Source organism: Nicotiana tomentosiformis, chromosome 3 (genome assembly GCF_000390325.3).
Source record: "Nicotiana tomentosiformis chromosome 3, ASM39032v3, whole genome shotgun sequence".
NCBI classification, from domain to species: Eukaryota; Viridiplantae; Streptophyta; class Magnoliopsida; order Solanales; family Solanaceae; genus Nicotiana; species Nicotiana tomentosiformis.
In genome coordinates, this window is record NC_090814.1 from 106706032 (window position 1) to 106721235 (window position 15204).

Consider the following 15204-nt stretch of genomic DNA (forward strand, 5'->3'; position numbering starts at 1 on the left):
ATGATTTTTATAAGTTGTTATAACTTACTTGTTGAAAAATTGCTTAAAGCTAATTTATCTTCCGTAATGCATAAACCATAAAATCATCCAAACAATTAAGCTCTCAAATTCAACGGGAAATAAAACAAAGCATCAAGTGTTTCTGCTATAGTAATTTTTTTGTTGAAAAACAAAACACTTAAAAGCATAGTAAAAAGTAAAGAAAAAAGAAAGAGAAAGAAGGAAAGAAATTCCAAGTAAATCTGATGCGGCAATCCACTATATTAGTGATCGGAAAAATTGGATCAAGCACATATAAGCGTTTTCAACCTAGTGTTAGAAGTTAGGAAAGAAGAAGTAAAAGGTAGGAGAATAAACTAACGAGTCCAAAAATAAAACCATATTATTCGTTGCTACTTTATTTTTTACCAAGCAAATAAAGGAGAAAAATGTATATTATTCCTTTCTTTATTTGGTTGCCGTAAGACGGGAAAAACTTGTTCGTACAGTATGTCTTCGGACAATGTTTTCTTTCCCCGCATCAGATATCTTTGGACAATATTTTATTTGTAGTGGAATTTTAAGAAAACGATATTAAATATTTGAATTTGATTTTTTTTTTTTTTTTTTTGTGAAAATTGAAATTTTGATAGCACAAATTAAAAGTTTGGATTAATACCTTTTTTCACCTTAGATGAATACTTCACTTGAGATAAATAAATACACACAAATCACTATTTTAACATTCAATCAAAGTTGAAATATATCTCCTTTGAAACCCATAATTTCATGTTCAATTCAATTTTTACAAAATTTAATGTATTTGCGAATACCATCATGCCTACACAATTTGCTATTCCTACCAAAATACAAGAATAAAAATGAGAAAATACCATACTTATTATTTCCTTTAAATAAATATGCAAAAGAGTATATTTCACATACTATTTTACACCTAACCATTCAAATAGGAGTAATATCTATTCACACATTAATTTGTGATATTTTTAAATTATGGTATAGATAAGGCGGATATCATTATATTTACGAGTTCAATTAAACACATAACATTCGACGCAAAACATAAATTTGTATATAATTTACAACAAGTAAAAGATATAAATTATAATCTCAAAAATATAATAAATTTAATTTTAAAATTTTTAAATATTAAACTTATAAAGTTTAAATTCAAAATCCGGTAGCTATAAACAACGTGGCTTTCGTCAAAATATCAGAACTTAGGAACCAACAATTCTGGTGGTCGTATCTTCCGTCCACGTGGTGCAATCGACAGAGAGAGTGTAAGATGATCCTCTATAATTGGACCACGTATTTACCTTCTGGAACAAACTCCACTATACACGTCCTACAAAGATCTACGTGCCCCGCTTTTGATGCCATACTTAACACTCCCTGCATTCCTATTGGCCAATAATGGGCCCCATCGGAAACCCTCCTTTGATAGGTTCTGTCACGTGGGGCTCACCTTAAGCTAGCGCCACGTTTTATCACTAACCAATCAGCTCTCTGCGCTGTTTCACCTCTCTTCTCCCACGTGTTATTCACCCCCTCACACGCGTCCTCTCCTCTTTCTTCCCACTTATAAATTCACCACCTCTCCCTTAACTTATCTCTGCATTCATAATTTTCACCTTACTTTTCTTCAACATTAACAAAATCCCAAAATCAAGAGATATACTCTGGTATATTTCTTCTTTGAGATTGGAGTAATTAAGAGAGAAACGAACAAAAGGCAATGGATGGTAGAGGAGGGTGTTGTATTGCTAGGTACGCAGGGGGTGGTGCGTACGATATGTCAAAAGTGGACCGGATAATGCTCAGATTCAGACCCATCGCTCCTAAACCAGCCGCTGGTGGGTCTGTTTCCGGCGCTTCTACTCCTCCACAAAAGACTGAGGCTCCTGTTCGTACGGGCCGTTGGAAGCGAAGGTACGTTAAAGATAATAAAAACACTAGTAGCACTTCTAACAAGAGATCTAGTAGCGGAAGTCGTAGTCCTAGTGGTAGAAAAAGGAAGGCATCTTCACCTGAGGAAAATGAGTCCAACGGTAAGACTGTATCTGGTGGGCAAGCTGTAGTTACCTTACCCTTATTATCAGAGTCTCCTGAACGGAAGGACTCTCCTGGCGATCATTCAGTAGGTTTGGTGAAAAAACCAGAAAAATATACTCCGATCTGGTTAAACTTTGGTAGCCAAGGGAATAGTAATGATAATAGTCAGTTGCAGGGTTACGGAGGGGTTGGTATGGATCGTTCAGTACTTATGTTGCCTCAGCCAGTAAGGGTAGTGGGGTCATGGGTAAAGGTGGAAAGCGTGACTGACGCGTGGGTAGAAGGGTATGGGCTAGGACGTACAGATGAGGAGAAACTGGTAAATCTAGAGCTGGACAGCTGTCCAGGGTTTGTATCAGACGGTTTAAATAGAGTTAGGTGGGCCAATAAGGCGTACAAGGAGATGGTGAGCGAGGGTGGCGTAGCAGAAGGAGAAGTGGTTGTTTGGCTGGTGATGAAAGAAGATCTACGGCTGCCGGAGAACAAAAACACGGCTGCGTTCACGTGCCAGGTTAGGGTGATTAGAAGTGGGAAGGAGAAAAACTCGCTGATTCTGCCGTGTGATGTGTGGAGAATGGACGGTGGCGGATATGCATGGAGGTTGGATACAAAGGCAGCTCTCTCTTTGGGCCGGTAGGTAAAGTAATATCAACTCAACCCAAAGGGTAAAAGTGTAAATCTATGCGCTATCGGATAATACAAGTGCCCCCTTAGGCTTGTCTACGTACATGAAATAGCAAGGCATGCATTGCACGGATGAACTGCATGCTTCTCTATCAAAAGGAAATTGTAAATATTTTCTAAAACTTTTTTTAGTGGGGTGGTGGGAATTGGGAGTTGTCACTTTTATATCTCTTGGGATTTCAAGGTGATTTGGGTGGTAGCAGATCTAGTTATGGTAGTTGTGGTTCACAGAAGTGTGTTGGAGCTGCTCTTTGTTCTTCGGAGGAGATGTTGATAGGGATTTGATAAAATACTAGTATTACTATGTACTAATTTGAACCATGACAAGAGATGGTATTGTAACTAATCTGACCTGGGTTGCTTTTTGTGTTTCTAACATAAGATCCTTTTCATGTTTAATTTGTTGTGCCTCAGCTTTATCTTTACTTTTTCTACTGGTACAACGATGAAGATAGGACAATAGAGAGGAAATTGAACGTGGTTGTTCCTGGTAGGGGAACGTATGACAAAATATCCTGCTGTGATATGGAAATCTATTCCTTACTAAAGTAGACTGAAATCAAAGGTGATATTTCTTGGGTTTAATAATTTGTGTACACGAACTCTTTAAAAGAACTTTTGAACTAATTACACCTAATTATGCATGATATATTAATAAGAGTTGTCCGGATACTACTAGTGGGATTTCGCTGAGCGAAATATTTTTTTATTTTTTATTTGGCATATGGTACTCGTATTAGTGGGATTTTGTTGAGCGAAGTATTTTTTTTATTTTTTATTGGCATATACAGTACTCGTATTAGAGCTCGATTATATTGGGATTTGCGTGGTTCTATGAATATGATTATAGGGATGGCAACGGTACGGTCGTGGTATAGTTTCTGCAGTTAAGAAGATTTTTTGTTTTCACTTTAAACGGTCCTACACAATGCAAACGCGCCCTTCGGTTAAGTTTATTAGCATACGCACTTAGAGAAGACAGCTACCACCTCAGCGAGATAAAAAAGAACAAATCAATATGCATGGAGGTAGTATTTGATTTATTTTTTTCTTTCTTACAAGAGCTGATTTGAATTAGCTCATCTGACATACCTAATAAGTATTAGGTGTTGAAAAGTATTTTTAAGTGTTGAAATAAATTTAATAAATAAGTAGTTACGTGTTTGGATACAAGTGATAAGCTGCTACACTATTTGATAAAAAAGTGTTGATAAGTTCTTTTTCTCTTAAAATGACTTAAATAACCTTAGAAGTGTTTACACTTATAAGGACGTAATTTCTTTAAAATTTTAGATTCTAAATCAATCCAAATACAAAATATTTTATTTGTTATTTTATTTTAAATACAATTGTGGTTAGATAAGATAACTTTTATGATACAACAACAACAACCGAGTAAAATTTCATTAATGGGGTTTGGGGAGGGTAGTATGTACGCAGACCTTACCCCTACCCCGAAGGAGTAGAGAGATTGTTTCCGAAAGACCCTCTGCTCAAAAAACAAAAAGACAAAAGGACAAAAAGGGAGACAATATTAGTATCGCAACAACAATCATAGGATAAATATGAACACTATGAAATCCAGAAGAAAGATGCAAAGCAAATGGAGACAATATTAGTAAATATTAGTATCACCACAACAGTCATAAGAAAAATAGGAATACCATGAAATCTAGAAGAAAGATGCAAAGCAAAAGCGATAGCTAGTAAATAGGACATGCACTGAAAAACGAAATAATAAGCCACAATATTCCCACTAGCTATCTTAGACAAAAACCCTACATGGCTAGTCCCACCATGGTACGAAGTAAGGCACGACTGAACTACCTCCTAACCTACAACCCTAATACTCGACCTCCACATCTTCCTATCAAGTGTCATGTCCTCGGAAATCTGGAGCCTCGCCATATCCTGCCTGATCACCTCTCCCCAATACTTTTTCGGCTGCCCTCTACCTTTTCTCGTGCCCTCCGCAACCAGTTGCTCAAACCTCCGTACCGGAGCATCTGGGCTTCTTCTCTGAACATGTATGAACCATCTAAGTCTCGCTTCCCGCATCTTGTCATCAATGGAAATCACATGCACCTTCTCCCGAATATCATCATTCCTAATCCTATCTATCCTAGTGTGCCCGCACATCCACTGCAACATCCTCATTTCTGCTACTTTCATCTTCTGGATATGTGAGTTCTTAACGGGCCAACACTCAACCCCATACATCATGGCCGTCTAACCACCGCTTTATAAAACTTACCTTTGAGTATCAGTGGCACTCTCTTGTCACATAGGACTCCAGATGCTAACCTCCACTTCATCCATCCTACCCCAATACGGTGTGTGACATCCTCATTGATCTCCCCTCCCCCCTGGATAACCGAACCAAGGTACTTGAAGCTGCCTCTACTCGGGATGACCTGCGAATCAAGCCTCATATCCATGCCCACTTCCCCTTGCTCAGCGCTGAACTTACACTCCAGGTATTCCGTCTTCGTCCTGCTCAGCTTGAAACCCTTAGACTCAAGAGCCTGTCTCCAAACCTCCAGCATCTCGTTAACACCGGCTCGCGACTCATCAATCAAAACTATGTCATTGGCGAATAGCATGCACCATGGCACATCCCCTTGAATATGGTGTGTTAACGCGTCCATCACCAAGGCGAATAAGAACGGATTGAGCGCAGAACCTTGGTGTAACCCCATTACAACCGAAAAATGCTCAAAGTCGCCTCCTACTGTCCTAACCCGAGTCTTAGCCCCATCATACATGTCCTTAATCTCCATAATGTAGGGAATCGACACACCTTTTGCCTCTAGGCATCTCTAGAGAATTTCTCTAGGAACCTTGTCATACGCTTTCTCTAGGTCAATAAACACCATGTGCAGATCCTTCTTCCTCTCTCTGTATAGTTCTACCAACCTTCTAACAAGGTGTATAACTTCTGTAGTCGAACGACCAGGCATGAACCCGAACTGGTTGTCGGATACAGACACTGTCATCCTCACCCTCGCTTCAACCACTCTCTCCCACACTTTCATGGTATGACTCAGTAATTTGATACCCCTATAATTGTTACAACTCTAGATATCACCTTTGTTCTTATACAATGGAACCATCGTACTCCACCTCTACTCATCCGGCATCCTTTTCCCCTTAAAAATAATATTAAACAACCTAGTCAACCACTCCAAACCTGCTCTCCCCACACACTTCTAAAATTCCACCGAAATCTCATCTGGCCCGGTTGCTCTTCCCCTACTCATCTTACGCATAGCTCCCATGACCTCCTCAACCTCGATACGCCTGCAGTACCCAAAGTCGCGGTGACTCTCGGAATGCTCCAATTCGCCTAGCACAATATCTCGATCCCCTTCTTCATTGAGAAGTTTATGAAAGTAAGTCTGTCATCTCTTCCTAATCTGGGCATCTTCCATCAATACTCTACCATCTTCGTCCTTGATGCATCTCACTTGGTTCAAATCCCGAGCCTTCCTCTCTCTCAACGTGGCCAGCCGGAATAACTTCTTCTCCCCACTTTTCCCCCCAATTCCTCGTACATACGACCATAAGCCACAGTCTTAGCCTCTGTCACCGCCAGCTTTGCCTCCTTTCTAGTTGCCTTATACCTCTCCATGCACACTCGTCTCTCCTCCTCACCTATGCTCCCAACTAACTTCAGGTACGCCGCCTTCTTTGCTTCCACTTTACCTTGGACCACTTTATTCCACCACCAGTCTCCTTTGTGCCCACCAGAGACGCCCATCAAGACCCCTAACACCTCTCTCGCAGCCTCCCTAATACAGTCTGCTGTCGCTGACCACATAGTGCTCGTGTTACCACTGCTCCTCCAAGCTCCTATAGCCGACAACCGCCCTTCCAACGCTTGGGCTTTTTCCTTAGTTAAGGCTCCCCACCTGATTCTCGGTCTTCCTCGAGTAGACCTTTTCCTCCTCTTTAACATAATACCAACGCCCATCACCAAGAGCCTATGCTACGTCGTAAGTATCTCACCCGGAATCACCTTGCAATCCTTGCACAACCCTCTGTCACACCTCCTGAGGAGGAGATAGTCAATCTGGGTCTTCGCCACCGCATTTTGAAAGTAACCAAATGGCCCTTCCTCTTCCGAAAGTTAGAGTTCGCAATCAACAACCCCAAAGCCTTAGCGAAGTCCAACAGCGATATACCTCCTCCGTTCCTCTCCCCAAAACCGAAGCCTCCATGTACCTCGCCATAACCACCTGCGGTCGACCCAATATGCCCATTGAAATCCCCTCCTATGAATAACTTCTCAGCAGGCGGAACCTGGCGCACAATTTCATCTAACCCTTCCCAGAAGCGCCGCTTAACCTCCTCATCTAGGCCCACATGCGGCGCATAGGCGCTAACGATATTTAGGGTGCACTCTCCAACCACCAACTTAATAGTCATCAATCTATCATTCACTCGTCTAACCTCAACCACAGACTCTCTAAGTTCCCTATCCACCAAGATGCCCACTCCATTCTTACCTTTCTGGACTCTTGAGTACCAAAGTTTATACCCGTCCACATCCATCGCCCTCGACCCTACCCACCTTATCTCCTAGACACACACTATATTGACCATCCTCTTCTGGATGATCTTCACCAACTCTATAGATTTACCCGTCAATGTACCTACGTTCCATGACCCAATTCTCAACCTACAGACACCCTTGTTCCCTTTACTTCCCTTGCCTCCAGCCCCACCCCCTAAACCCTGCCCTACCTCCCGCCCCACACCCCGTTCCCCCCGAGGACATGACCTCACTCGACCATCCCAGACCACAGCCACTCTACCTACGGCAGAGTAAGGGGAATCACTATCACCCAAGGCAACGGACCAAACCAGAAGAATACAAGTTGCAACAACAGGCACACTAATACAGTAAATAAACTAGTACGAGGTATGATGTCAGCAATTTAACTCACACAATAAGGGAAAACTGGAAAACGGGAGGTACCAACTCCCGCGAGCAGAAAAAATATAATAAAAATACCGATACCACGAGTACCGGATATAGAACGAAAGAACCTGGAGCAAGTTTTCCTGAAGCGTGTCGGATCTGCTCAAGAGCACTGGCAAGTCCTGTTGTGTCCCGCCAGAAAGCTGTTCGGAAGTCGCTGGAATTTACAAAACTTGCCGGCAATCTGAACACACTGAAAAATAGTCCGTCCTCGTCGGGAAGATGTTGCACCTGTCCAAAGAAAAAGACGCACCCATACACACACAAGGGAGGGGGAGAGAGAAAGGGAAAGAGAGAGAGGGGAAGGAGAAGATGGAGCGGGGTTCGCCGGAAAAAGCAAAACCAGACGGGTCGCCAAAAATCAAGGGTCGCCGGAAAGTAATATAGGTAACTGGTGCATAAAGTGTTGTTTCCAGAACAACAAGTAAACTATAAAACTCCTTTTTTTCAAAATATGAGCAAAAAGTTAAATGAAGCGTGAAAAGTCAAACTTTGATGAACTAACATAAAACAGGCACAAAATTGATATTGAAACAAAAATATTGTAACAACAAAAAGCTTTAAAATTTTTTATTTTAACAATAGAACACAGTATATAGCACACATTTACACCAAAACATAAACATAAAACTAACATAAATATCAGAGACCGATCTTCACACTAACACAATGAAACATTAAAAATATATGTAAAAAAGGAAAAATAAATCAAATTTGGAATGAACAAAAGGAAAACAAGTGAGAAAATATTTTAAAACGCTACTATACCTGAAGAGAAAAAAAATGATTTTGGGCAAAACCCTAATATCAAAATTCGATTTTGAGCAAAACCCCACTACCACAATTCGATTTTGAGCAAAACCAAGATAACAAAATTCGATATTGAGCAAAACCCAGAAGAGAAAATTCAATTTTGAGCACAACCCAAATAACAAAAAGTTCAATTTTGAGCAAAACCCAGATAATAAAATGGAGCTTACCAGGATTTTCAGGCTCCGATAGTGAACCAGATCTAGGGTTTCAACGGGGATTTTGTGTTGTTATATCATGAGAAAGAAACTCAGTCATAACTTTTATGATAAATATAATTTATTTTATGATAAGCATATAATCATAAGTTATAGTAATTAATAAATTGATAAAAGTTTCTCACTAAAAAATAAACCTAAATAAGACAAAATATTTGAAGAGAAACAAACACTGCCTTTATCACCACAACACCTAGAAAGCAACACACCAAAAATTTGATATGTCTTCATTTATTACATGCAGTTCAAAGATTAATACATAATCACATAGATATAAATATGCAAAGGAACAGAAAATTTGTTTATCTTAAATAGTCAATGAGCAATGTAGACTTGAGGGGGGTGGGGGGGTAGGGTAGGTTGAAATAGTACTCGAGGCAGTGAGTATCGATGTAAGAGTTTTGTTCTAAAAAAGAATATTTTAAGGATAAAATAATAAAAATTTTGATCAAACTTAAAGTGCTTGTAAGCTAAAAGTTTATAAGCTAGGGGTGACCAGTTTATGGCTTTTGGCTTATTTTTGACTTGTAAGCACTTGGCTTATAAACACTTTTAACTTTACCAAACGCGTAGATAAGCCGAAAAGTTGTTATAAGCTAGTTTGACCAGCTTATAAGCTTATCCAAACACCCTCTAAGTCGTTTTAAGATACATGGCAGAAGGAGATGAATGGTAGATTATACTAAAGGTGTTTAATAGGCCGGGTTGACCCGTTCCGTACCGGCCCTGACCAGTATTAACCCGGACCGGCCTAGACCGGTGGTGGGGGGTCAAGTAGGGCTGGGTCTGGGGGTTGGTCCATTTTTTTTTTCGGTTAACCGGACTGGTCAAAATCGGTAAACTAAAATTACTGTTGAACCGGTTAACCGGACCGGCTCGGACCGGTTCAACGGCTAATTTCAAATTTTATTTTATTTTTTTAAAATTATTTGACCAACTGAAACCCCAAATCTATATTGTTGTATGAACAAGCTAAATGATTATTTACAATAATTATATAATTATTATGCAAATATAATTGATGATGATGCTATTAATGTAGGCAATGTTAATCTCACTATGCATTGTACTACTTCTACTGCATCTGCTAATATGGATGAAGATGAAGGCCTTGATGGCTATAATATTTGGGCTACATTTCCTTACACTCAAACTAGTAGCACGAACATTGATGAACTACAATTCTACTTGCAAAAGCAATCAAAGCCTCGCACTAAGGAATTTTCACCGTTATGATGGTGGCATGAGAATGAAAAGCAATTTCCTGTTCTTTCCACTATGGCTCAGGACGTGCTAAATGTGCCAATTTCAACTGTTGCATCAGAGAGTGCATTTCGTCAAGCAAGACAATAACTAGGAGACACCCGTCACTCATTGGGAAGCAATGCTTTGGAAGTTTTAGTATGTTTCAGAGATTGTATTATACCGGAACGAAGAAATCAAGGACGTGAAGATGTTGATAAACCAGAAGACGAGGAACTTGGAAATATATTAACACATGGTCACTCATCTGAATTTAACACTCCAGAAGATGGCCAAGAAGTTCATATTGATTATGAAGAACTTACTAAGGCAATGCAAAACCTTTGAAGTTCTAGATTTATGTTTAATAATTAATCTTTGAATTTACTTTTTTTCCGTTAATTTAGTTGTTAAATATAAACTTTAATTTTCAAGTTTGAAACAAGAATTATAAGAGCAATTTTTTTTCCATCTTCATTGTATTCTATTATCTTAAATTCTTAATGAAATATTCAAATATTAGAATTTTAAGGCCTTTGAATCCTTTATTCAAACACTCTTTTTATAATATTATTTTTTTATTTTATATTTTTACTTTATCTAAATATAAATTACGATAGTTATACAAAATACCAAAAAACAAAATTTACATAAACCCGGCCCGCCCCGGCCCCTTAGGCCCGGAACCGTTCACGTTCAATTTTTCAGCGGATGGGCCCGGACCCAATAAGCCTAGTTTGTAAACCTCGGTAACCGGCCCAGATTGGTGAACGACCGGTCACTATTTTTCTCAACCCGGACCGGCTGACCCACCCGTTTAAACAAAGATTTAGATTCTCAGTCAAAGCCTATTTTTAGAAGTACTCGGGTTACTGATAATCAAGAAATTCAATATTCTCTCAAATATAAGAAAGGAAATCGGAATCAGAAATGGCAAAGTAATCAATAGAAAGCACAAGAAAATAATTATATTCCCATGTTCATCAGAACCTGTCCTTACAAGTGAAATTCCCTTCCCTTATATAGGAATTTACAAATATAGCGTTTCTTCCCTTTTATGACAGAATCATTATGAGCATTAATGACATTAATGAAACGCTATAATTGGCAACTGTAACTGTTCATGAAGATTCTGTAACGGTTTTGGTTCTTCTTCCATATTAAGTTGAGGTTCATGAATATTCCCTCTTTACTGTCATGATTCATCGTACCTGTGTCTCTTCACTGAATAATTTAGGCTCGGGAAACCGTACCTTTTCGTCTCCTGAATGATTTGCTCGTACCTGTTGTACATCGTGACTCTTTTAATGCGACACTTCCAGTTGTCATTTTCTTAATAATCCTCGTATCTTTCCATGTCATCCTCATATAATTCCACATATAATATTTATTTTTTACCAATATAGATAGTCCCCCCACTTGCCGAATATTCTGCAATGGAATATTTGGGAAGTGGCTCGTATTTATGACGGGAATTGTTTGTCGCCGTTTCCCATATATCATTGCATCTTCTTCGAACCATCATTTCGCATGTCACTTCCATTTAATGTATGTGCTACGTGGCCTTCTTCGATTGGGTCTACGATTCTTCAGCGGTTTTTAAGGCTTTCTTGCGGCTGCATCATTCACTTTTAGTTTCACAGAACCTTGAATCTACAATGTTCTTCTTCTTTAATCATTCTTGTTCTTCAGCACGCATTATTTTCTCGTATAAACATGTCTTCATCAAACCCCGATCCTCGCAGAGTAGTAATTGTAGATGAACTTCCCCCTTTTAACTGCTCCTGTTAGGAATAGAAAAGGCGGTAGATTACGTAGTTTAGGATCTATATCCATTCGTGGTTCTACTTCTCAAACTAACGTTGCTACCCCTTCTTCTTCTAGAACTAGGGCTTCTTCAACTCATAGATCTTCTGCTAGAAATAGGGATTCGAGTGAACCTATTCGAGAACCAACAGTTGATGAAATTATTCCTGCAGAATTTTCTTTCTCTACTGATCGTGAATCAATTAGAAATCAAGTTACTTTTATGACTTCCCATGATCGTGCCGATGTTTATCCTTCCCAGATTACTGAGGGTTTGATAACGAAGATTTTTTCTTAGTTTCTGATGAACCACCCCTTGCCTCCTTTCCAGTGTCTGTTCCTATTGGTTCTCAGTTTACCGCGCCTGTTGTTGTTGCCACTTCTCCTCCCGTGGCTATTTTTACTTACTCAACTATCCCTATTGCTACCACTTCTCATGTTGAAGTTGGTTCTCCCAATAGCAGTAGGATGATGAAAAACGTTACCATTGAAGTCCCCGAGGATGGTAATCTTTTGAAAAAGTCTGGCCAAGCTGATGTATGGCTAAGAACATTGATTGACCCAGTTGAGAAGTCTAAATTGGAAAACCACGGCTCTTTGACATAGATGAATGACATTGTCCATTCATCTTTAAAGGTATAAGCTTTAGATTTTTATTTTACATGTGATTTCTTTATCTTTGTTTGATAATCACTTCTTCCCTTTCTTTTGTAGATCAACCTGATAGGTACAGAGCTGATGAAGAGAATTGTCCATACTGAGCAGTTAGTCAACGACTATCATACGGAAGCAGACAACTGGAAAGAACAATTTGAAGGCCTTCAGTTAGAAAAAGAAGTTTTAGATGAGGAAAAGTGTTCTTTGGAACAGCAAGTGAAAATGATGGCAGCATAATTGGCGATTGAAAAAGCCTCTTCCAGTCAAGTGGGCAAGGATAAAGACCTCCTTGAGTCTTCATTTCCCGAGCAACTTTCTAAAGCTATTGAGAAAATTAGGGGTCTGAAAGAACTGCTTAATCAGAAGGAAGTCTATGCCGGGGAGCTTGTTCAAACGCTCACTCACGCTCAAGAAGACCTCCGTGCATCTTCTAACAAGATCCAGTTCTTAAAGAGATCACTCTCCCCTTTACAAACTTTTTATGATGCTGCTTTGACTGAAAAAGCAAAGTTGGAGGCCGAAATTGAGCAATGGGAGAGGGATTATGAGGCCCTTGAGGATAAATCAACTCTTGATATAAGCTGGTCTTTCTTGAACACGCGCCTCAAGACTTTGATGGAGGCTAACCAGGATAGTTTCAACTTGACTGCTGAGATTGCAAAAGCTAAGGAAACCATTGAAAAAACTCAAAAGAGTCAAAACTTTTCTTCACTTGAGGTCGGTATTCCCGAGGGTGAAGAACTTACTTCTGGTGAAGTTAGTGTTCAAATCTCTCCTGCTCAAGTCGAACCTTCTGTTGCTGATGATGATGCCATCTTGACTTCTCCCGTTGCTGATAGTACTACTTTAGAATCTGCCTCATAGTGAACTTGTGTCTGGAAAGTTTATTGTGTTTGTTTTTTATTTGTGGAATGGTTGGCAAGCTTTACCCCTGATCTATTTTGGGGTTTAATATCAAATAATTTGGTTTGAACTAAGTTTATACTTAATTTTAACCGGGTTTATATAATATTTCATTTTGAGTTTCTGTTCTACTCTTATAATATTTTATTTTGAGTTTCTGCTCTACTCTGCATTTAAAAATGCTTCAATACTTCGTGGCTTTTTGAACAGGAACGAATTTTAAAAGAGGGCTCTTTTATAAACGGCACTTAATGAAGAAGACGTCTCAACTTGATAATGGTGTAAACATACGAAAGAAGAAATAGAAACACACACGTTTCTTTGAATAACTTTGAGGATGTTTTGTATTATTCTAACTTTCAAATTGTATAATACTTTACATGTATTCAAGTATCATCTATAACTCTTTCGTAACTGTTTTCTTTACAACAGATTTTGTAAAAATCAAGGGTATATCTTGCAAACCATGACTAAATATTGCCTTTAACCTAAACATTCGTAAGATTTTGGAATTTACATCCACGAGTGTATTCTTCATAGGTTTTTGAATCAGGCTTGCATTTTTGGCTCTTGATTTTGCTCTTAACTTTCGATTTGTTGGGTAGATCATAGACTTGACTTGAATTCTGACTTTTCCAGTCTTCTTTGCCTTCCTTATATATATATATATATATATATATATATATATATATATATATATATATATATATAGAGAGAGAGAGAGAGAGAGAGAGAGAGAGAGAGAGAGAGAGAGAGAGAGAGAGAGAGTCCCCCAAGTGTTTGAGCTTTGAAGTATGAAATCTCGAGTACTTGATTATTCCTTCCATGTGGTCCATTTCATGAAAAGAAAAAATATATGGGACTCGGGGGTATATATAATTTAGATGATGACTGCTTAACCCTTTATATTTCCATCAGAAAGGTTGCAACCCTAGACCGGGAATATTGTTGCTTCCGCGTGTCCTTCAGGTCTAATATCATCATTTGGTATGGGCTAGCTTTTTGCCTATCATCTAAAATTGTTAGTATAATTTTATCTGTACAAAATAAAAATTGTAATTGAACGAAATCTGACCGTGGGAATTTCTTTTGCTCAGAAATAGTATTTTTTTAAATGAACAACATTCCAACTCGAGGGTAAAATCTTGCCATCCATGGTTTCTAACTCGTAGGCACCTTTTCCAGCAATACCTCGAACTTTATAGGGTCCTTTTTAATTTGGATTTAACTTTCCTGCTCCGGTTGTTTTCGTTGATTGAAAAAGCTTTTTAAGAACGAAGTCCCCAATTTTGAAGTACATGAGGTGAGCCTTTCTGTTGTAGTATCATTCTATGATTTGCTTTTGTGCTGCCATTCGTATTAGAGCTGCTTCTCTTCTTTGTTCGAGTAAGTCCAAATTTGTTCTTAACTCCTCATCGTTCGACTCTTCCATTGCCAATGTGAATCTCATGCTTGGTTCTCCTATTTCAACTGGATTAAAGCTTCTGAACCGTACACAAGAGAAAATGGAGTTTCTCCCGTGGCTATTTTTATTGTGGTTTTATAAGCCCATAATACTCCTGGTAATTCTTCAGGCCAATTCCCTTTTGATTTTTCTAGTCTCTTCTTCAAATTATTGATGGTAATATTATTTGTTGACTCAGCTTGTCCATTTTCCAAGGGATGGTAAGGTGAAGAGGTTATTCGTTTGATTTGCCAACTTTGAAAGAACTCAGTGATTTTCGAGCCTATAAATTGTGGGCCATTATCACATACGATTTCTTTTGGAACTCCAAACCGATATATGATGTTCCGCCAAATGAAGTCTTTCACCTCCTTTTCTCGTACCTGTTTGAAAGCTCCTAC

General features: G+C 38.9%; 1 protein-coding gene across 1 annotated transcript; it reads left to right on the plus strand.

Moving 5' to 3' along the window:
* The first annotated feature begins 1604 nt into the window (after positions 1-1604).
* LOC104102505 (uncharacterized) lies at positions 1605-3138 on the plus strand. Its single transcript, XM_070197406.1, has one exon. The coding sequence runs from the start codon at positions 1739-1741 to the stop codon at positions 2690-2692; it is 954 nt and encodes a 317-aa protein (XP_070053507.1). The 5' UTR covers positions 1605-1738; the 3' UTR covers positions 2693-3138.
* Positions 3139-15204: the final 12066 nt, after the last annotated feature.

Bases quoted from the DNA above. Each gene is read 5' to 3' on its own strand.
- LOC104102505 (XM_070197406.1), top strand. From the start codon at position 1,739: ATGGATGGTAGAGGAGGGTGTTGTATTGCTAGGTACGCAGGGGGTGGT.